Genomic DNA, 23,719 nt, shown 5'->3' with positions numbered 1-23,719 from the left:
CTTCATTATCAAACATCAAAAATTGCCTCGGCTGCAACCTCCAAGACTTCTCTTGCTCTCGTACTTAATACTCGTATCGTAGGATCAGCCCTTCTTGGGCTTCAGTTAGGGCGCTGATGGTGGGGGCCGTAGTGAAGAACGAAGTAGCCTCGTGGAACTTAAAAATGCCGCCGTGAGGAACCGAATCGATACGAGCCTGGCGAATCACAAGCGGACTCTGCATTCCGTGACGAATTTCGACATTCTTAAAGGTAACTCTATTTGTGGGCCACTTATTGTCAAAATACCAGAAATAAAATATTTAGATATTTATTTTGTACTTATTAAATAGAGAAAAAATGTTTCGAAGCAACCGAAAGTTTAGACTTTAGACCTTGAGGAAAAGTAGATAGAAGCGATAAAAAATAGTTCAAAACCAAGTTTATGATAATTATCAGTAAGTCATCTTACAAGGAAGTTTTATTTCCCTACATTGTAAAAACCTTAAAAAATAGAGGAAAATAAAATTAACCATGACCGGTAGTGATCGTGAATAACCTTCTCGGGCATGAACGTAACCGAGCGTGAACGTAAACAATAAAGTGTGAGCGTGACTCACGACAATTCGCAATTGGAAGCTTCCTCGACAATTGCATCAGTTGTGGCGGTTTAACCACGAGCTGGATGAACTAATGCAGAGCGCAGATATTGTCAGATTTGTAAAGTCACAAAGACTAAACTGGCTTGGTCACCTAGAAAGAATGCCAGATAATCGAGCTGTAAAAGTAGTCCAGAGATGGAAGCCCCAAGGAAACAGAACAAGAGGAAGGCCCCGTAAAAGATGGATAGAAGACGTAGAGAGGGATCTTAAAACCATGAACATCAGGCAGTGGCGAAGGAAAGTATCCGACAGGGCAGAATGGAAGAACATTGTTAAGCAGGCCAAGACTCACAAAGGGTTGTAGCGCCATTAGAAGAAGAAGAAGAAGCTTTTTAAATGCATTCATTTTTTGGAATCCTGGGAAAACTAATAAGTATTTTTGAAAAATTTAAACGCAGAATGAAAGAATACATTATTACTGAGGGCCGAAAGTCCCTGAAAACTTCTATAATGTTTAATTTAATCAATTACAGGGGTAAAAAAAAGAGAAAATTTAGTGTGATTTTTAATTTCAAATATCTCATTCAAAAAAACTTTTTGTTTATTCCAAGGGACTTTCGGCCCTTAGAAATAATGTAATTTTTCATTTAAATTTTTTAAAAATATATGTTAGTTTGCTCAGGATTCGAAAAAAAATGAATGCATTTAAAAAGCATTGTCCCGAAATTTTGCGCCTACGCTCTTAAAGAAGGAAATGCGGACAGTGGTGTGCGAGTGAAATTTGGATTACTAGGATTTAAAGGAGTTATTTAAGATTTTGCTCGGTGTATTTTCTTTCAAACTTACTGCAATATGCAGATGGGGAAAACTCTCTGCAAGACTTTAAGAACGCTCAAAGACCTGCAAGGTTCTGAGTAACTAAATCTACTGTCATATCTTTTTTGCAAAACTCATTGACATGACTGATATTCTTTAACAAAGCATATTTTGCGCCTACGCTCTTAAAGAAGAAAATGCGAACAGTGGTGTGCGAGTGAAATTTGTATTACTAGGGTTTAAAGGAGTTATTTAAGATTTTGCTCGGTGTATTTTCTTTCAAAGGTACTGCAATATGCAGATGGGGAAAACTCTCTGCAAGACTTTAAGAACGCTGAAAGACCTGCAAGGTTCTGAGTAACTAAATCTACTGTCATATCTTTTTTGCAAAACTCATTGACATGACTGATATTCTTTAACAAAGCATACCAAAAACTAGCCAAAAAGATGAATTCAACTTTCCAAATTTTGTATTAGCAAACAAAATTATCTCAGCTACATTTGTTGTATAAAACATTTTTTTATATCCTTTTTCAGTTCTTACTTTTTGAAGTTATACTTCTATACGCGCGCTCCACGTTAGAAATTTGTATGGGAGTGAATCTGTGAAATCATTACATATGTAAGATAATGAGTAAGAGAGAGACAGAAGATATATTTTCTCTCTCTTCCTCTCTCGAATATAAAAATGTTCCTTTTGTATATATATATATATATATATATATATATATATATATATATATATAAAATAAAGTTTTATTTTGAGGTTGCAGTCATTAATAGGGCAGGAAAGTGAAACTCTTTGTTCTTTATCAAACTTTCGCAAAATTTATTTGCTTCTTCAGGATATGCTAAAATATGGTATCAGTAAATACAATGAAATTAGAATTAAATAGCATTGTATAAAACTAGTATAAAAACTTACAACATGAGGTTAATCCATTAAATTTTCAAATTTACAAAACATTAAAACTTAACTTATTAAAATTATATAGTTATGTAAGTACAATATTTTAATTTTATTTAATTTTGTACAAATTCATTATGACATTGATTATGTTGATGTTTGATTTATGTCAGAAAGACACTCGTTTCTGTTTATTATATTTTTTGTTGTTGATAACTAGCTCTTGATTGTTATTATGGTTACGTACAAACTGGCGCCAAATATGAATATTTAAATTTTTTGAAATTATAGTATTTATAGTCAGAAAATCTAATATTAGAAAATTATAGTATTAATTTTCGTAAGACAGAATGTAATTATAGATATTGCTTAGTTTATCAATATAAGTTTTTTTATTAACGCAGTGATATTTATTTATGCATACCATTTCTAAGAATTCTCTTTTATTTAATTGGTTTTCACGTCTTAATATATTAGTTTCATTGAAATTAAATGAATGATTTTTATTAATTGCATGATCTATTAATGCACACGTATTTTTATTATTTCTAAGGTCACTTTTATGTGATGTTAGTCTGCCTATTAGATTTCTAGATGTGTGTCCGATGTATGACATATCACAATTTTCGCATGGTATTATATAAACTACATTTGAGCTTTCCATAATGCTAATAGGTGATTTAGTTTTTGTATACAATGATGCTAATGTTTTAACATTTTTAGTTGCAATTTTAATATCAGAATAGTTAGCAAAGATAAATTAAATTTTGCGAAAGTTTGATAAAGAACAAAGAGTTTCACTTTCCTGCCCTATTAATGACTGCAACCTCAAAATAAAACTTTATTTTACATAACGTGTCAGTCAATAATACCTAACATAAAAATATACATATAATATTATATATATAATAAAATATTTATTAATATTATTATTTATGTGATATGTTTTGGATTATTTATTAAATGTTCATAATTATATTAGTCTTTTGTATTTCAAAATAATAATCTCAATAAATCATTGTATGATTCAGAACTGTCAATTTTGAAATACGTTTGTGTCATGTCCTCGGTAGTATAGTAGTCAGTATCTCCGGCTGTCACGCGGGAGACCGGGGTTCGATTCCCAGTCGGGGAGGACTTTTTTATTAATATTATTATATGGTAAATGTATAATGGTAAAACATATATGCGTCAGTAGAAAATTTATGTATATTATTGTCATTTTTAAATACTTATGAATATTGAATTTTAATTTGTATTGTATTATTATATTAATAACAAAATAAACAATGAATTTTACTGCAGAGTATGTGTAAAAAAATTTTTGCATTCAACTCCTTTCATACATATATGAAAATAAAAATATACATTTTCATCAAAATATTGATTCAATCCTTCATTTACCTATTACAGGTCAAAAGTTGTTTATTAATTGTTAGTAAGTTGTTATTAATTCTGTTTCTCTTTCTGCTATGTCCTACCTATAGCATTACATATGTAATGATTGTGCAGATTGACTCTCAAATAAATTTGTAACGGCGAATGCGTGTATAGAAGTGTAACTTCCACCGGCAGTCCCACTGGACTGACACACCCGTTTTTTTTTATTATTTCATCCATAATCAGGTTGAACAATAAATAACTCAGGGAATCTCCCTGTCTTTTTTTTTCTATAAACTTATTATTTTTTATAAACTTTTCAAATTTTGCCGCCCTATGAAATCACTTGCCCCCTTGCTCATCTGGATCCGTGCCTGTGTATACTGTTTGAAAACAATGTTATTTATGTAGAAACTGTATTTATTAATTATCAAAATTTTAAGTTTATATCTTTAATACGACAGCCCTCATTTTAATATTGTTTAAGAAAAGAGTTTATTGTTTAAAAAATGAACTCCAACGGATACGCTACCCTTCCACGGCGAATTCCCTCCTTCTACAGAAACCTCTCAATCACGTGGTGCGCACGCCAGCCAATGACGCCACAATTCATCCCGACTTCGGACTGGTATCTAGCGTGCGGTTCTCGTCGAACGAAACCAGTTCCAATCGAGACATCGAGGTAGTGAGTTCGCGTCAGTTAGTATGACACTTCTCACGTGAAATCGTGATATTGTGCGGTGTAGTTCGGTTTTAATTTCGTCATAATCATGATGGAAGACCCGACACAAGTGTTGTTTACAGAGTTACCAGTGCCCTTACTGTCGACAGCCGCGTTTCTTCGGCACCACACCAGGTACCAGCCGTACCATCTTCCTCATAGGTTTCACATTCAAGAGTTTGTCCAACAGCGGACCTACGAGGAAGAACAAAGGGAACTCGACTCTGGAAAGACGCACATTTCCTGTCTTTACCCCGAGATCTTAGCTATTATCTTCAGCTATTTGGACGTACGAGACAAGGGACGAGTAGCTCAAGTGTGTACTACATGGAGGGATGCTGCTTACCACAAATCGGTCTGGAGAGGAGTGGAGGCTAAGTTGCATTTACGTAGGGGAGCGAATCCGTCTTTATTTCCATCTTTGGTGAGACGAGGGATCAAGAGGGTTCAAGTCTTGAGCATAAGGAGGTCACTGAAAGACGTTATTCTCGGTAGGTATTCTACTAAGGTAATTAATAATATAAAAACAGAAAATAACTTTAATGAAGTCGTAATCAATTTCATGTATGTTCGGTACTGTGGACTGTTAGAGTTACGGGAGTTCTTTTCTTTCTTAAGCAAGTCCTTGGTAGAATAAAGGTAAATTCTTTGTAATTGTGAACATAAGTATTAATTGAAACAGGTATCTCTGCATCCTACAGGTTTTTTCAAGGCCAGAATAGATTAAAAATAGATATACTAAAACATATTTACAGCTATTTCACTGTTACTGTCAGTTTGTGAATAATATAAATACATAACGATGGATATAATTTGAAAAGATGAAGTTGTGCAAACAATGGTATCTACTAAACTTATTTACATATCGTTGTATGTATAGATAGTTGCCAAAAAACGCAGTTTCTAGCAAAATAAAACCATTTTAGTTTTAGAAAAAAAAATGACGAAGTTTCGTGTAATGCTTTTCATCAATAATGTATATAAAACCGTTAAACACCGTCGATGGAAAGGAAAACAACCCATGCCGAGTTTTTAGGAGCATATTTCATGTTTTATAGTAGATTCAAATATATATATACCTATAGTTTAAAATCACACTAAACAATTTCTCACTGTCACCAGAGGCGTACGGTCAGGGCACTTGGAAAATTACCAATTATGATATTCTCCTCCATTGGCGAAATTGCCAATTGGATACATTTCTTAACTCATTGAACCTACTCAGTACCTATTTTCTTGTTTCGTAACGATAATGGAATGATTTTCCAGATCATACATTCGAGAAGTCAAACATTAGTCCAGTTACTGAGGCTTAAAATATGGTAATACCTCCGAATTTTTTTATAACTGCATCGATTTCTTTGAAAATTTCAAATTAAGCTTATCTTACCCCCCACTTTAAAAGTTATATACGCTCTAGGTGCGCTTTTTGTTTTTAAGGGGTGAAAACTACCCCTTATTGAAGAAACTGGGAAAAAATTATTGGGATTTAATTATTTTATGCACTTAAATCTTGTTTATTCGCATAAGGTAAATATTGTAATGTGTTCTCTAATATAAAAATTAATTATTCACAATTTTCAACCCTTAAAACCCTTTAAAAACCCTACTTTTTATAAAAATAATATTAAAAAAATGTCGTAGCAGCTTGAGACATTTCAATTATGTATTTAAATACAAATAAAAATTAATACCCTAGCCATACAATATTTTATTTATTGGAAATTTTCAACCCTTACAACCACCCTTATGATAAAAATGAATTAAAAAATATTTTTATCGGTTTGAAACATTTCTTGAGTGCATTTTATTTAACGAAAATTAATTTTTTGCATATAAAATAAATTTTTAATATAATTTCAACATTTCAACCCTCACAGCCAACCCCTTTTTTGAAAAATTAATTTAATATATTTTTATTGGTCTGAAACATTTCTTGAGTGCATTTTATTAAACCCAAATTAATTTCTTGCTTATAAAATAACATTTTAATATAATTTCAACCCTCACAACCACCCCCTTTGTCAAAAATGAATTAAAAAATATTTTTAACGATTTGAAACATTTTTAGAGTGCATTGTTTGTAGACAAAAATTAATTTTTAACTTATAAAATGAGCCTACTTTTTTCAACCCTTACAAGCACCCCTTTTGATGAAAATAAAATCCTTAAATCCTTAACTTAGACATGGACATAAATGGAAAAAATTTAGTTTATAATATATTACAATTTTTTTATTTTCCAAAAAACTATAAATGAATAATATTTATATAAAACGAGGTATAAAATAAATGAATATCTATTCATCATCGGAATCATAATTTTCACCGTCCAATTGGTCTTCGTTTACTGGAGGACAATTTTGTCAATTGTCACCACAGCATGTTCCGCATGTTGCATTGCAAAATAATCCCAGCCTAAGAGAGCCACAGGCTGATCCGCAACCTTTTGTACAATTTGCAAAAAATCATTTTCAGCAGTTCTTCTGGAGCTGGTAAACTTTGCATTTTAATTGGCTCCAAAGAATCTCCACTTTTAGACCAACCCCAATCCAAAATATTTAAGCTGTTATTTCCCAACCATATCTGGATTTGTAAATAAACTTTTTTGGTATGTTCATCCAAAGCTATACTGACGAAAAAGTACATACACACACACACATATATATATATATATATATATATATATATATATATATATATATATATATATATATATATATATATATATATATATATATATATATATATAAAGAAGCAAACGTTAAATATTGGGTTTGCAGCAATAAAAAATGAAACGTGTACTCTTTTAAATCTTTATTCCAAGCTTTCGGACATTGTTTATGTCCTTCATCAGGGAGCTACAAATGTGATGAATATATATATATATATATATATATATATATATATATATATATATATATATATATATATATATATATATATATATATATATATATATATATATATATATATATATATATAGAGAGAGAGAGAGAGATACATAGATGCAATGTATGTATTAAATGTCCATTAGTTCCATTAAAATGCTCCAAATTATAAAATTTTTCCATGCTCCAAAATTTATTCTAAAAAGTACTATTGGTTTTTTTTATATAACTCGGTTAATTTTGATTCTACAACATGCATAAAAACGAACAGGTAATTTAACGGACTATAAGTATAGGAATGTTAAAACATTCTAAAGTCCTTCATGTTTAAAGGGTGAAGGGTCAAAGGGTCGGAGACCAGTGGTTCATGCGCTATAAAGCAAACTTCAACCAACTATATCTCCGTTATTTTTTAAGCTAGAAAAAAAATTAAAAAATGAAAATTTTTGTCGAAAGAAAACCTATTTTTTGTATTCTGTCATCTGTACGTCTCTTTTATAGTTTTGAAGTTATTATAAAAAAAAGATTTTTTTTTAATATTTACAAAAAAAATGTAATCATACTTTTCTCAAAAACTGGGTATTCTAAAGTGGCTAAACTTTTGGATCATACAAAAAACCCTAAAATAAAGTGAATTCTATAAGGAAAACAATTTATTTCAATCCTAGTAAACATGGCGTTTTTTTATTGCATTTTTTTTACAAAAATTTGAGAAACCCATCGTTTTTTTGATCGTATCTCGTGTACAGTTAGTGCAAAAGACTTTTACCACCACTCATTTTAAAGGTCTTTTCAAGCTCTTTTAAAAATATTATATGAGTTTTTGTCGAAAAATGTACCCGTTTTCCGTTATTTAACGTTAAACTACTCCTATTGAAAGACAAAAACAAAAACAAACCTTCTTTGAACAGCCATAACTCAGTTAATATTGAACAGAAAATATTCATCAAAAAGCCAATCTTTTTGTTTTTTTATGAGCTTTAATTTTAGTCTACACTTTTTTTTTTTGATAAAACTCTTAGTTTCAGAGCTATTCTTAAAAAACCTTTGAAAAACATGTTTTTTTTTTAACGAAAAATGACACTTTTCAACAGCGAATAACTCAAAAAGTATTGATCTAGCGAAAAAAAAGTTTACTACATTTTTTGTTTGAAATTTGTTCTTCTATCGAATAGCGTGGTTATTTTGAGTGAAAAATTTCCACCCTAGAAAAGGGGTGGCAAACACCCCCAGGGTGGAAGCGCATATCGGCACTATCTAACTTTTGTTCCTTGAGTAATTATTTACCAACACACAAAATTTCAAACGAATCGATTCAGTTATAAAGAATTCGTGAGGTAAAAACCCTTAGTAACTGATCTACATATATTAAACAATTATTTTCTTTCAATATGTACCAATCTCGCCTACGGTTTTTATCATAGGGTAGCATGAATTGCTTTAATGAAACTGTAGGAATTATTTGGTCTAATGTTTACAATACAATTTTCCAAAAAATCAACTTTTTCATGTATCCAGCAATAAAAAATTAATAGCAACCATTTTTTTTAATTATAAGAACAAAATTTAAAATTGATAAGTACAAACACATTTTCCAACCATCTACTATCCACATGGGCCTATATTTTCTAAGATCGAACTCACACTGGAAAGTAAATACTCTTCTATACTCTTTTTAAAGTATATTATGAAATATTGCAAACAAATTTAGTTTACTAGTGTACTACTAGGGCTCTGTAAATATTTAGATTGTTAAACAATTTCAAAACTAACTTGTTATTGCCCAAAAATATAAAAACTGTATTCAGAGTGTAGCCTACTCAAATTTTCCGTAATAGATTTAATCAGTTGGGGTACACTACGAAATTTAAGCCCAAACATTATACAGGACGACCTAAAAAACAGTAGATCTTCTTCTTTCTCCTGTTTATAAGCAATTCTGCTTGTTCATTGGCGGATTAAGACCTTTATGGAAGGTTGTCACTCCGTCTTTTACACGGTCATCCAATACTTCTTTTGCCGATTGGTGACTTATCTCTTGCTATTTTGACGATACAAGTCTCCCCCATTCTGCTTATGTGGTTGTTCCATTTCTTTTTTCTATTTTGTGTCCGTTTATTTATACCGAGTGCGTTACATTTTCTTCTAATGTATTCACTTCTTTTTCGATCTCTCAGGCTATATCCTGTAATTCTTCTTAGTACTCTCATCTGTGCCGTTTCCAGTAGCCTTTGCGTTGTGGCTGTGTCGAGTCTTGTTTCAGAGGCATTGGTCTTACACTGACTGTATAAATTCTTGACTTCATCTCAGTGTTAATGTGTCTGGTTTGTCATATAGTGTTATTAAGGCATCCTGTCAATGTATTTGCTTTTTGTAATTGATGTCTCACTTCTTTGTCCAGGTCTCCATAGCTGGACAGTGTAATTCCCAGATATTTTATTTCCATTACATGTTCAATACTAATGCCATCAATTTCTATTTTACATCTAGTTGGTTCTTTGCTAACTACTATTGTTTTAGTTTTCTGAGATGAGATTGTCATTTTATATTCTTTCCTGGTATGTTAAATCTGTGGACCAGTCTTTGCAGACTATCTTCATCTTGGGCTGTCAATATTGCGTCGTCTGCATAACAGAGCATATTTATTTCTTTGTTTCCTATTCTGAATCCTCTTCCTTTGTTAACACTTTTGATGATTTCATCCATGAATAAATTGAAGAGCATGGGGCTCAATGAATCCCCTTGTTTTATTTCGCTGCCAGTTCCTATAGGTTCTGTAAGTTGTCCATCTATTCTGACTTCCATTTTGTTGTTTTGGTAGATGTTTTTGATAGTTTTTATAATGTTTAGGGAAACTTCTCTATTATACAGAAGATGGATCTACATCTTTGAGTCTTACTCTGTCAAACACTTTCTTCAGGTCACTCAGACACAGAAATGCTGGTCTATTATATAGTTTTCTTCTTCGCGTGCCATCTCAGAATTATCCTACGTTGGCGATCATCATTACGAAGGCTTCTCAATCTTTTGCAATATGGAATAATTGTCCTGCAAAAACAAGAAACTTGTTTTCTTTCTACACCTCTACGGCTCTCTATTTTGCCTTTAAGAATCAGTTGTAATATTTTATATCGACTTTCCCTTACTATATGTCCCAGATAAGACATTTTTCGATGTTTAACAATCTTTAGCAGTTCTCTATCTTTGTTGATGCTCCTTAGTACTTCGTCATTAGTTTTCCGTGCTGTCCAATGTATCTTTAGCATTCGTCTATGAACACATATTTCTAATGCTTCAATTTTGATCATTATCGATACTTTTAGCGTCCACACTTCTGCACTATACAGAAGTACGGACCAAACATAGCACTTAACCATTCTTTGTCTTAGTTCTAAACTGAGATGATTGTTGCAAAGAAATGACTTCATTTTCATAAAAGTAGTTTTAGTCATTGCTATTCTGCGTTTTATTTCTATGTCTGGATCTAGTTGGTCCGTTATCACAGTTCCCAAATATGTCATTTTGTGAACTTTCTCAACTTGGACTCCGTTTAATTGAAGCTTTGCATCGGGATGTGGGTCACGACTAAACACTAAAAATTTGGTTTTGTTTGAGTTTTTTTTTATACCCATTTCCTCTCCTACCTCGTGAGTACGATCAATCAGAATTTGGAGACCTTCAATATTATCTGACAGAATTACCGTATCGTCCACATATCTAATCACATTAAGTAGTTCCCCGTTGATTTTTATTCCTTATGGTTGTCTCTCAAGTGCCTTTTTAAATAGCTGGTCCGAGTAAACATTGAACAATGTTGGCGACAAAATGCAACCTTGTCTGACTCCTCGTTGTATGGAGATTTCATTGCTGTAGTTATCTCCAATTTTTATGATAGCAGTTTGATTCCAGTACAAATTTTTAATGACACGAGTATCCTTGTCCTCTATTCCGATATTTTTCAGTATTTGCACTAATTTTACATGCTGTACTTTATCGAATGCCTTTTCGAAGTCCACTAAACATGCAAATACATATTTTCTTTGGTCACGGCATTTTTGTAATAGGATGTTAAGCGCAAAAAGTGCCTCCCTGGTTCCCATAGCATTTCTAAAACCATTGGGTATCTTCGAGATCTTCTTCGCATTTGCGTCTAATTCTGTTGTGAAGTATGCTTAGGAAAATTTTAAGAGTGTGGCTCATTAGGCCAATTAAACGATATTCTGATCATTTTCTCGCATTGTTTTTTTTTTTAGGTATTATGGCAAAGATGGATTTGAGCCAATCTGTGGGAATCACTCCGATGTTATATCTTCTTCTTAACATGCCATACACCAAAGTGCGTAGGCGACTATCTCATTACTAGAATTCTGTTCTTAGCGGCGTGACACAGCTCGCCTGTATTGTGTATTCCTGTCCATTCTTTAATATTCCTTAACCAGGATAATTGTTTGCGGCCGGCTCCTCTCCTACCTTCGATCTTCCCTTGTAGGATTAACTGTGGTATTTCATATTTTGCTCCTCTCAATATGTGCCCAAGGTAACCAATCTTGCGTTTTTTAATTAATTCAAAGAGTTCTCTTTCCACGCCGGCTCTCTTAAGGACGTCATCGTTTCGAACTCTATCCACCCAAGGTATGCGCATCATTCTTCTTAATGACCACATTTCAAATGCTTCAAGTTTGTTGATAGATGTTTTTTTTCAAAGTCCACGTTTCCATGCCATAAAGCAAGATGGACCATATGTAGCACTTGACCATTCTATAGCGTATTTCGAAATTTAGGTTTTGATTACATAGGAGCGGTCTGAATTTCACGAAAGCTTGTCTTGCCATTTGTATTCGGGTTTTTATCTCTTGTTGTGGATCCGATTGGTCATTGATTGTGGTGCCAAGGTATTTAAAAGTTTTCACGCGTTTTATGCGATCGTCACCTATGCATATTATCGGGTTTTCTGGAGGGTTTCTGCTAATGACCATATATTTTAAGGCCATTTATTGTTATATATTGAATTAAAAAATCTTACTTCTACTTTTATGTTACCATCTTCTATTAGTTTGAGCAACTCAGTTGGTGTATCATCTGGACCACAAGCTTTTCTAATTTTAGCATTATTTATAGCGTGTTCTACCTCGCATGTTCTGCCAGATGTTTGCAATCGTTTTCTTTACAAAATTCATACAACCTCTGTCCTCGATCGTTAGGTTGTCCTAGACCATACGGACCTACAGTCTGACCTCGTCGACCTTCCCCAATTTTTGCATTGATCTCATAACTGTTGTATATATTTTTATTTTTGAGTTAATAGATATCAATTTTGACTGTATAATATTCTATAGGATGTAGAAGCATTTGATGATCCTAAATATTCGAAATGGTATACTCTTTCAAATTTTTGCGTGCCTAAAGGTAGATATATGAGTGCCTTTCATTTGTATTTTTTCATGTTGGTTTCATGTACTTTGTGTTTGAGACATTAACTCCTAGATCCATAGTATGTATGTACCGTTTCTTTAAAATATGTATAAATCTTGTCTACGTCTTTTAATGTACAGCTAATGATCATCTGCGTAAGCTATGACTTGGTTGATCTTTGTAATTATTGTACCTTCTCTATCTATAGAAGTTTTCCTGATAACTTGTTCCAACGCAAGGTTAAAAGGTTGTGGATAGCGGATCTCCTTGTGGGAGACCTTCGTTGATATTAAATTCACATCGAAAAACATTTTACAAACCGATATTTGTGTATACTCACACTTGCACGTGTACATCTTACACAGAAAAATAGAATGAATTAAAGTCTTTCCGCATGATCTTACGAATCTTTTTAAGTGCTCGTTCCTAATATTTCTAAACATTACCTATTTCTGAGTCTGGCCATATCATCTCACGAATTCCCAGGACACCAATGTCGAGTCTGTCCATCTCTTGGATAGTAATGAATCATTCCGCCTTCAAACATTCTGTTTATTCGTTGTAAAAGAGATTTTTATCATTGATCGATTCCTTTTCTTTTATCCTTGAGTATTATCGCCCTTTTTTCAACTAGACTGTGACTGCCATATTTAAGACCGGAAAATTTCAAATGATTCTGGAATTCTTCCTCACTGATTATGTTACTTTGGAAATTATCAGCAGTATCACATCTATTAATAATTTATCAAAAGAAGTAGAAAAACCGTTTTCTGCATAATTTGCATCAGTTCTTTTTGATGTCATTATATTTCAAACTAATTGTGCTTCAAGAAGAGAAGTTCGATAAAAAGAAGTGCTAAACCTTTAGCTTAGAAGTTTTTGAAAGATATACATAGATTACAGTAAATAATCTCTTTTTTTCACCTCTTGGTTATAATTTTCTGTGGGACGAATTGTAAATTAACGCAATAAATCATGAAGGATTATTGTTAATGCCCGGGGTTGGAGACATCGTTGTTAAAACGATTATACATAATCTTACGCCGCCTTTAGATATTCTAGGCCTTTCCCAGTATGGGATCGACCCCAATAAAGACGGGGGAACTAAGGCAAACAAACAGCCTTAGTTTAGGATTCTGTAAAAATGTGAAGAAAATATTAAAAGCCAGGTTTACTTTATGTTATATTCATAGGTAGTAGTAATGCAGTAGTCATAAAAAAATAAGCATAATATAAAGGTGCACATTGTGTGAGAATTGTAAAAACTTGTCACTAAGCTAAGCAATATTCCAATTATAAAATTATTATATACTAAGTAGGTATATTAACCCATAAACGTCCAATTAAATTTTTTTTAAATTTAAACTTGTACATTATTTTCAGTAATATTGTTCCAAAAATGGAAATATTTATTATAAAATTGTTCAAAAAATATCTGTTTATAATCGTTTTCATCGTTCTTGGCGTGTGCGTATAAAAACACTTGCAATAAGTTGTTTCATCTGTCTTTCCTTGTCTAAGCTCGATTCGTTTACCTCCTCCAGTGGCGGAGCAAAATGTAGCATGTCAAACGAAATAATAGTTATAAAAGAAAATTATAAATTATTTTTCATTAAATTTCTATTAACGGAATATACGTATAAATTGCGAAGAAGTATTTTTCTAGCTTGCAGTACAATAGGACAGGATATAACGAAAAGTACATTTTAAAAGGATTTTGAAATATACCCAAAAAAGTGTTAATTATTTAACCCACTTTAATTAAAAAATGATACAGATTTTTTAAGTTGTAAGCACTGTAGCGAATTCTGAACTGTTACAACGTACTAACCTTGATTAATTAATTAATCAGTCAGCGTCTTCACTGGAACTGTCTTCATCATTGGAATCTTCCGCCAAATCGATGATAATCCTACTTTCATTTTCATCATATGTGACCATTTTTGCCCAGTCGTCCTGAATTAATTTTTCAGTGTGGTTAACACAACTCGCCCACACTGCAGGTGTTGCCTCTGTTAATGCATCGCCCCAAACTTTTTTCACTGTTTCATCTCCACGTCCATGTTCTCCAATATGACGATCATAGTATTGTTTAGAAATGCCCCAGACCAACTCAATCGGATTATATTGACAGTGATATGGAGGCAATCTCAAAACCTGATGCCCATGTTCTTGGAGTAGCTCGTCTATAACGTACCTGGTATTTTGTGGTTTATTCTGGCGACAAAGACTCAATAGCTCTGTCTTACCCGAATCATCGTCAAAAATTATTTTTTTCGCTCGTAACCATTCTTGTAAGTCCGATTTTTTCCAACTGGCATTCGGTAACTTTTCTGTTAAAGAGCTATGGTATGAGGCATTATCCATAATAATTAGAGATGGTTACTCCAACATTGGTATCAGCTTTTCGGAGGCCCACTTTTTAAAAGACTCTTTATCCATAGAATCATGATAGTCTGCACTCTTCGATTTCGTAGAAAACAGTAATCCAGCATCTTTAACAAATCCTTGCCTACTTCCGGCATGTAAAACAACAAAGCGTTTACCTGTATTTTCGTGTCTGATACTTTTCACACAGTCATCTTGCCATGTACGTTATGCCCCTTTTAGGAATATCCATGTTTCATCTAAAAAAACGAACTGAAGTAGGCTTGGACTTAAAAAATTTCTCATAGAATGCCTCAAAAAATACAGTCGTTTGGAGACAATACATGGTTTCTCACATAGCACTCGTCTACTATTTTCTAGTTTGTATGAAAACCCACAATTTTTCATAAGACGCCACAAACTTGTATCAGAACCGTCATAGAGATGCTTGTTTCTTAATTGTGTATTTAGAACTTTAATTGTAACGTGCCCTCCTTTTGCTTTCATGCCATACAGTACATTTCTAATCTCTCCTTTTATAGTATCGCTGACATCATTAGTCTTTTTTTTGTACATTACGTGACTCTCCTGGTGTAGTAACAGCTGCCCCTGTCTTGTATTCACTCTTTATTCTTGTCACTGTGCGAAGACTGATTTTCAAAGCGTCCGCTACTCGTTCATGTACCGATGATAACGAAAGCAAAGGTCCGTTGTTTTCTTTTTTTTTTTTAAATACTCCAATAAATGAATTACACATTGTCGCATTTCTCCTGTTATCGTTTTTCCCGGCAGGCATTTTTTTTATTAAATAGAACAATTAGTTATTCACAACAAAAAATAATAAGTAAAACTGTTCGGAATAAATTCCAACAATAACTGACTAAAATCGACTAAAAAAACATAAAATATCAATGGTAATTGCTATAAAATACAATTATAAACCTATTAGCCAGCTCATTCAAGAACAATGCCACAAGTCATTATTGCAATGGGTATCGGAAGAGAGAGAGTTAATTTATAATAAACTGGAATTTTTAAGGTGCCGGGAGTATTATTTTATGTAATGGAATTCCACGCAGTAAGAGCTCAAACTATTAATTAATTAAAAACTGTTTACTTATAAAAACTATTTCATCAGCTACCTCAAACCTGCACAGATCAGGGTAACATGTTAAAAAAAAACGTCACTACCAGCTATCTGTATTCGTAAAGAGGTCGAACTTATCACCGACACCGTATCGGCCAAACGCATCGGTGTTATTGCTACAATACTGGGAGACGTGAGTGGTCTCTTCATTCCCTTCTCATCGTACTTTACCATGACGAACGTGACTCGCACAATTGAATTACGCATCTGTGTATCAGAGAGAGACGAATATTAAAAATTCCGTAGTAGCTTATTTCAGGCACACGCCAAGAACGATGAAAACGAGTATACTAAAGTTGTGGCTGCCTAAGTTTAGATTTTCGTACTGCGCGTAGTTTCTTTTTGCATACCAAAATGTTTTTTCGTTTTTTGTGAAAAATTTTGTGTGGATTTTGTGGAAAAAATGTGGAAAAAAAAGACTTTTTTGTTCTAAATGGTGCCTTTTACCTACTTATACCTTTAAGGAACGCACTATTTTCGGGGACACCCTGTATAACCTTAGCGAGATTACAATAAATAAAAAAAATTACCACCTATATAATTGTCATTTATTGACATATTTCATATTCACATAAAAAACACTCGTTTTGATAAAAAAAAATGGTGGGCATATTTCATACACGCATAAATAAACACTTGATAAAAAAATTCTTGGAATAGTCACAAATTTGACATCGAGTTGTTCTACGAAATGTGGAATACCAGAATTATTTATAAATAAATATGTAATCTAAATGATATTAAATAATAATCACGCTACAAAATGATTACCTAGAAATTTCGAGGGTATCAGATTAAAATTTATATCACCTTTTTGTGTATTTTGAACGTCTTCAAAAATTTATGCTTTTGTATTTTCTTCCTCTTTTTTCTGTAAAACTTCTTAAGTAGCTTTTTCACCTATGCGAGGCATTCTTTTGTTCCCGATTATGTGACCAACAGTAATCTGCCATCATGTTTGTGTTCCAACGTTCCTGGTATCATTTCTTCATCACCTTGATATCCTGTGGGATCGTTCGCCTTATTCTTTCCATCTCTCTCTGTTGTCCCATTCTTCATCGTTTAGGCCTCTCTTACTCATGGCGTCGTCTACTTCGTTCCTCCAGGATTTTAGGGGTCGTCCTCTTTTCCTCCTACCTATGGGTCTTCATTCAGTTATCTCTTTATCCATCTGCTGTCGCTAGTTCTTACATGTCTATACCACTTTAGTCTTTTCTGTTCTATATATGTTAGTATGTCTGTTTCTATTGATGTTCTTTGCTTTATTTCGTCATTACTTCTCCTATCCATTCTTGTTACTCTGCAGCATCTTCGCAGACATTCCATCTCTGTTGCTACTATCTTACTGCTGTTTTTCTTGTTTATGATCCAATTTTCAGCCCCATATGTCATAATACTTAGCACTAATGTTTTATAAATCTGTGTTTTTGTCTTCATTTTTAGGTGCCTATCCCACCATACTGATTTAAGTTGTCGGATTGCTGTTCTTGTTTGTCCTAATCTTTGTGTAATTTCTTCCTCTGTTGTTGCCTTTTTCGTGATTATAAACCAGAAGTATTTGAATGTATCCTTTCCTTTGATTATTCCTATGTCTTCTTCACTTGTAGATAGATACTCTGTTTTCGCGAGGTTAATATCTAGGCCAGCCTTGTTATATTCTTCTTGTAGTTTCTTCATCATGTAGCTGAGGTCGTTTTGGTCTTGTGCTTACTTGATCGTCTGCAAAGCTTAACGTATATAGGTATTCGTTCCGTACCGGTACTCCCATGCCTTCGCATTTTCTTTTCCATATAGCCAAGGCTTTCTCTAAGTATATTTTGAATAGGGTTGGAGATGTGGAACAACCCTGCAGGAGCCCTTTTGTTGTGGTGAAGTCTCCTATGGTTCTTGTTCTCATTTTAATGGACACTTTATTTTCTTTATACAGAGCTTTTGTAGCTTCTATGAGTTCCGTCTGTATTTCTAATTTGTACATTGCCTCCCATAGTTCTGACCTTGGTACAGAGTCATACGCCTTTGGCAGGTCCACAAATGCCAAATCTATATCTCTATTTATTGCTTTTTTCTTTTCCAACAGTTGTTCCAGTGTGTATATGTGGTCTATGCATGATCTTCCTGCCGTGAAGCCTGCCTGATCCTCCCCGATTTTGCCTTTTATCGCTTGCTCTATCTTTTCTCACAGTATCTTCCCATATAATCTTCCTATTGATGGTATTACGCTTATTTCTCTGGGGAGCTGTTCTCCATTTATGGCTTTCTGAAATATCCATTGTATCATCTCTATAAGCTTAGGTGAGATGCTCCAGGTCCCGGTACTTTCTTATTTTTGATTGCTTTTATGACCGTTCTCATTTCCCTATCTATTATTTCTATCTCTTGTTGTGGGGATCTGCTTCGTCTTCGCCTGTTTTCTTTTCAAATGAATTGTGGTCTTGGTTCTGTTAATAGTTCCTTGTAATAGTCCTTCCATTTTTTGTCCTGTATATTTCCCAACTTAATTTTTTCTTTTGAGTTTTGTTTCAATCATCTCAGTACTATCCATGACTCCGAAGTTCTTGTACCTCCTATGTACGTTTCAATATTTAAGCAGGTTCTTTCCCATTCTTCATTCTTTTGTTGTGTTATTTGTTTTTCACCTCTCTATCTTTTTCTCTATATTCTTTATAAACTTCATCGTTATTTGTTGTCAGCCATTTTCTGTATAGTTGCTTTTTTTCTTCAATTATTCTTTTTGTTGGTTCATTTATTTCCTAATAGTGATTATTATGTAGTCTATTATCGATTTCAGCTTTCATGTTTCTTGCGTCCATGTATATTTATGAATATTTTTATGTCTGAAGAATCCGTTGGTAATTTTTAGGTTGTTTAGTTCGCATAATTCAATGAGAAGTTCTCCGTTATCGTTTTGTTCATCCTCTCCAAATCTCCCCACTACTTTATCGTTTTCTTTCCTTCCGATTCTGCCGCTAAGGTCTCCTGTTATAATTATCTCCATTGTTCTAACCCTGTTCTTCCACTTATTTTTGATTAGTATTCCTACTCCTGCCTTTGCTCTACATTCTTTATTTACTCCGCTCCAGCAGTGGATATGGTCTTCTATTGTTTCCGTTCCATTTCTTTTCTTTTTGGGTTTCTATTGTTACTAGTAAGAGTTGCTTTCTCTAAACTCCTTGATCACTTCCATCGCCTTTTTGTTCCCTCCTTGTATATTCCATGTTGCACATATGAATGTTCCATCTTTTCTTCGTTTTGCCGATGGGGCTCCCTCTATCAGAGGTGTGGATTTCCACCCGTTGATGTGTTTCCGTATTTGGCTTTTTCATCTTGCGATTTTTGTTCTTCTTACTCTTACATTTTTCTGTGCGTTAGGTTGCTAATTCCTAACGCCACAACCCCCGTTTGGAGGACCTTTTCTTCAGCCGCCCATTCTGGATCAGACGCTTTTGGTTCTTCCGCCCTCTCGACCATTGTGACTTTTCCAGCCGTCCTCTGCTCTCAAGATCGTTGACCGGTTTTTCACCTGTACCCCAGGCAGGGACCCTCACAGGATGCTATCAGCCGGGTCAACTGAACCCTGGTTTTTTTTAGAGGTGTTACTCCTCTATCCCTACGCTTTTATCCGGGCTTGGGACCGGCTGCATCGGTTATAGAGCTACTCAATTCACCCCATACCAATCCAGGAAGAGTTTTGCTCTACTGACCCATTCATAAATACCAATTCTTCGATTCAACAATTATTTGAAACTTTAAAGTCATTTTCTATCAGAAAACAATATTATTGCAACAGTTTGGCGGAAAAAATGGGTCATACAGTATTAAGACTTCCTCCCTACTATTGCATGATCAATCAGATTGAACACATATGGCATGAGCTAAAAGCATTGGTAAGGAGAAGTAATGTTTCGCCCACCCTAAATTCATCTGTGGTTGGTCTAATTGAATTAGAAATGGAGAAAATAGCCAATGACAGCTGGAAAAACAGTGCTGCCCATGTTCCCAAGATGGAAAGATCTTATATAAATACAGATAGGTTGCTCAAAGAAACAATTATTATAGATCTAGATAACGACAGTGATAGTGAAACTAACTTACATGTAATTTTTTTTTTAAATGTACTTAAGTACTTTTTGAATTATATTTATAAATGGTAAACTTTCTACGTATACTTAATTTATGTAAATATTTTTAAATTCAGTTGATAACGGTATAAAATAAGCTCTTAGACACCTTAATTTTGAAAATATTTTTGCCTCTGTTCTTTTTGTACTCTATTTAGTAAATTTTTTTTATATATGTGAATGTAGTGTATGTAAATATTTTTGCAACTATTATAACTTTAGTAGACAATGATAAAGACCGGCTTTTAAACACACCTAACAATCGAATAAGTAATGCAAATCGAAAATAAAAATACGATCCTGTTCAGAGGCGATTCCAAGCTGCCTTGCGGTAGACACTTATCGATAATAAATATTAACGACTCTCTTAGATCTCTGCTAGGACTATACTTTGACAGATTTTGTTTCATTATGATTTGTCTACTACGTACCAAATTTCACACTCCCCATTTTCGTATCGTTTTACAATCATAATTGGGGAGTAATTTTCCTTTGACTAGACAGTACTATCACAGCAGGAAGTAGTTTAATTGATTTTGTAAAAGTTGACCTTTTAGCGTTGCATACTTCTATTGCATTGTAAACACGGTGCAAGATAATAAATTATAATGTATGTATAGTTAGAAAAACAAGTTTGTTTTCAAAGAAAATATTTTCTGAGAACCTGCATACTTACTATAATTAGTTTTTATTTTGAACTTACCAAAGTTCAGTAGTGGCGACATATTTTTCTATTGGCTTGACAGCGTGATGTAATATATGGTCATACTAAAAGATTTACACTTATAAACGGGACAATGTTCACGGTATTTGAATAGAAATGCCAAGTTTCCTCTTGTTATTTCTATTATAGTTTATTTTTATGAACGAGAGAGTAATTAGCATAATTTTAACTAGTAGCTCCGACCACTCCATGGGCGTGCTCAAGATTAATTGAAAAATTACTTTGAATAATTGTAAAAAATAAATGAATTATTTCAGTGTTATAAAGTGTTATGTGTATGTAAACAAAAGTGACCTCTTTTATCACACACTATATTAAAACTGACTGGCCTACATTAAAAAGGGTTTTAAAAAATTTACATTTTTTTTAATTTTTAAAAATTACAAAAGAGAAAAAGAGTTTTTAAAACCGTCTAAGGTATGTTAAATAGATGAATAAAAATATTAATATAAAACTTACAGCTACTTGTTACAAATCCAAATCAGATTCAGAAGATGAACTTTCAGAACCAAGATTTATAATAACTGGCTCGATCATTTTATCAGTAATATTGTCCAGCTTCCACATTTTTTCCTCTTATTTAATAGTGTGATTTACTGCCTTTTCCCAGTTTTTAGGTTTTACATTATTTACGGCCTCCAAAAACAACTGTTAAACATCATGATTTTTAAAAGTGGTATTTTTTCTTGAAACTTCACTCTTTATCTGTGCCCATACCAGTTCAATCGGGTTTAATTCACAATGATATGGTGGGGATCTAAGTACTGTCATTCCACGATTTTTGGCAATTTCATCAATTTCGTATTTTTTAATTTTTTCTTTATGAAGGGCACACAACGAATAAAGTTCCTTTCTTATAGATCCGGGATGGTACGTAATATTTTTTGAACTCAGCCAATTCTGCAAGTCCTTTTTTAACCACTTGGTTGTGGTTAAAATACTATAAGTCTGGAGTGATAACTTGCATTATCCATTACTATTACACAGTTCTTAGGAAGAAGATCTATCATTTGTTCGAACCATTCTTGAAAGACATCAGCGTTCATGTCTTCATGGTTGTCACCGGTACGAGTTGATTCAAAAGTTAATAAACCACCTTCAACAAAACCGTCTGAACTGCCAATGTGTACTATTATCAGCCTGCGTCCCTTTCCTGATGGTGGGTTTAAACCAGTAGATAAGTTATTTACAAAAGCGTGCCTTTGACTTGTAACAGTTTCATCCTGCCAAAATTTATTTGGTGTATGACCCTCGTTGATCCATGTTTCATCAAGATAAAATATTTTTCTTTTTGGTTTCTCATTTCCTTTATGGTTCTTAGAAAATGTCTTCTCCATATGACAATATCGCTTCTTTCTAATAAAATAGACTTTCTGGGATTCTTTTTCCAGCGGAAGCCTATTTCTTTTAAAAGTTTCCATAACGTACTTCGACTCATTTCTGGGTAATCCTTATCATCTCGAACTGAGACAAGAACTTTATCGAATGTTGGAAATTCTTGTCTAAAGAAGAATTCATGCACTTTCCGTCGAAGTCCTTCTTTAAAATGATATTCTATTTGAAATTTTGGTTTCCCTGGAGCATTACGTGGCATTTGAAAACTACCACATTTCTCTTCTTTAATAACACCAAGTGTACTGCTAACTAACTCAACGGTCTCATCAACACTTTCACATAAACGTTTGTCTGTAAATGATTTAAAACAATTAAATATTAATGTTTTTTCATTAACTTTTAGAGGACCAATTTTTCGGCGTTTACACGGCACTTCCAAATTTTCCATAACACTAGTATACACAATAAACTGCACCTTGCAACTGAAGTACCTACTTTTAGTGAAATGTTAAGAATTTTGAATACGCCACTTGGACCTTCCTACAAAATGGAAAAACTCACTATCACATTTTCTGTGGAATAAGTTTAGAAGGTAATTATCTAGTCAATTACTGTCGTAGATTCCTGGAATTAAAGAATTAAATGTTTGATTGTTGAAACCCTTACTTCGTGGAATGCACTCATTTCAGATAAAATAAAACGTTTTATTTTATCTAAAGAATTAAACTTTATTTTGCAAATAGGTAGGTACTTATTAAACTTTTATTGGTTATATATAACCAATAAAATAAACATCTTACATTTCTTGCAAATTCATTAGTACCTGTTAACCTCCATCACTCCGACACCGGCAACCTTATTTAGGGATTAGTAACCCTCACAACTATTGTATTCTATTCTGCTCCAACATTTATACGTGGTGGTCATACTCAATTTAAAATTGTTTTCCTATATACTTCTGTAAACTTGTTGACAAATATCTGTTTTTCATTGAGTCACCCGTATCAACAGTTTAGGGATTTGCATACATAATTTATTGTTTTATTACTCTCTCATACATAAAAATACACTATAGTAAAACTTCATTTTGATTTCGATATCACATCATACTTTAGGGATGTGCTTGATGATTTGAATTATGCTAGAATGGAATATAGTCCAGTCGTTAGAGGGTTAACTCCTAAAAATCATACGAACAAGCTGAATTTTACCAAGAATATTAACTTTGGGACCTCAAAAAAGATGCAAAAAAGTTTACCGCTTTTACTCCCGGGCTTCCCCCTAAAACTCCCCTCGTAAAGGGGTAAAAACGCACAAAAATC

The 23,719-nt window shown here is 33.2% G+C and overlaps 1 protein-coding gene across 1 annotated transcript in view; it reads left to right on the top strand.

Moving 5' to 3' along the window:
• The first annotated feature begins 4,329 nt into the window (after window positions 1-4,329).
• Window positions 4,330-23,719, top strand: part of Ppa (F-box and leucine rich repeat protein partner of paired) — a 46,969-nt gene continuing 27,579 nt past the window's right edge. The window contains exon 1 of the mRNA XM_072542369.1: window positions 4,330-4,895. Within this exon, the coding sequence (XP_072398470.1) occupies window positions 4,454-4,895 (442 nt within the window). The 5' untranslated portion in view covers window positions 4,330-4,453. The remainder of the gene's footprint in view (window positions 4,896-23,719) is intronic.

The sequence above is a fragment of the Diabrotica undecimpunctata genome, chromosome 8, assembly GCF_040954645.1.
Source record: "Diabrotica undecimpunctata isolate CICGRU chromosome 8, icDiaUnde3, whole genome shotgun sequence".
Classification (NCBI taxonomy): domain Eukaryota; kingdom Metazoa; phylum Arthropoda; class Insecta; order Coleoptera; family Chrysomelidae; genus Diabrotica; species Diabrotica undecimpunctata.
This window is presented reverse-complemented; position numbering and strand designations above follow the sequence as displayed.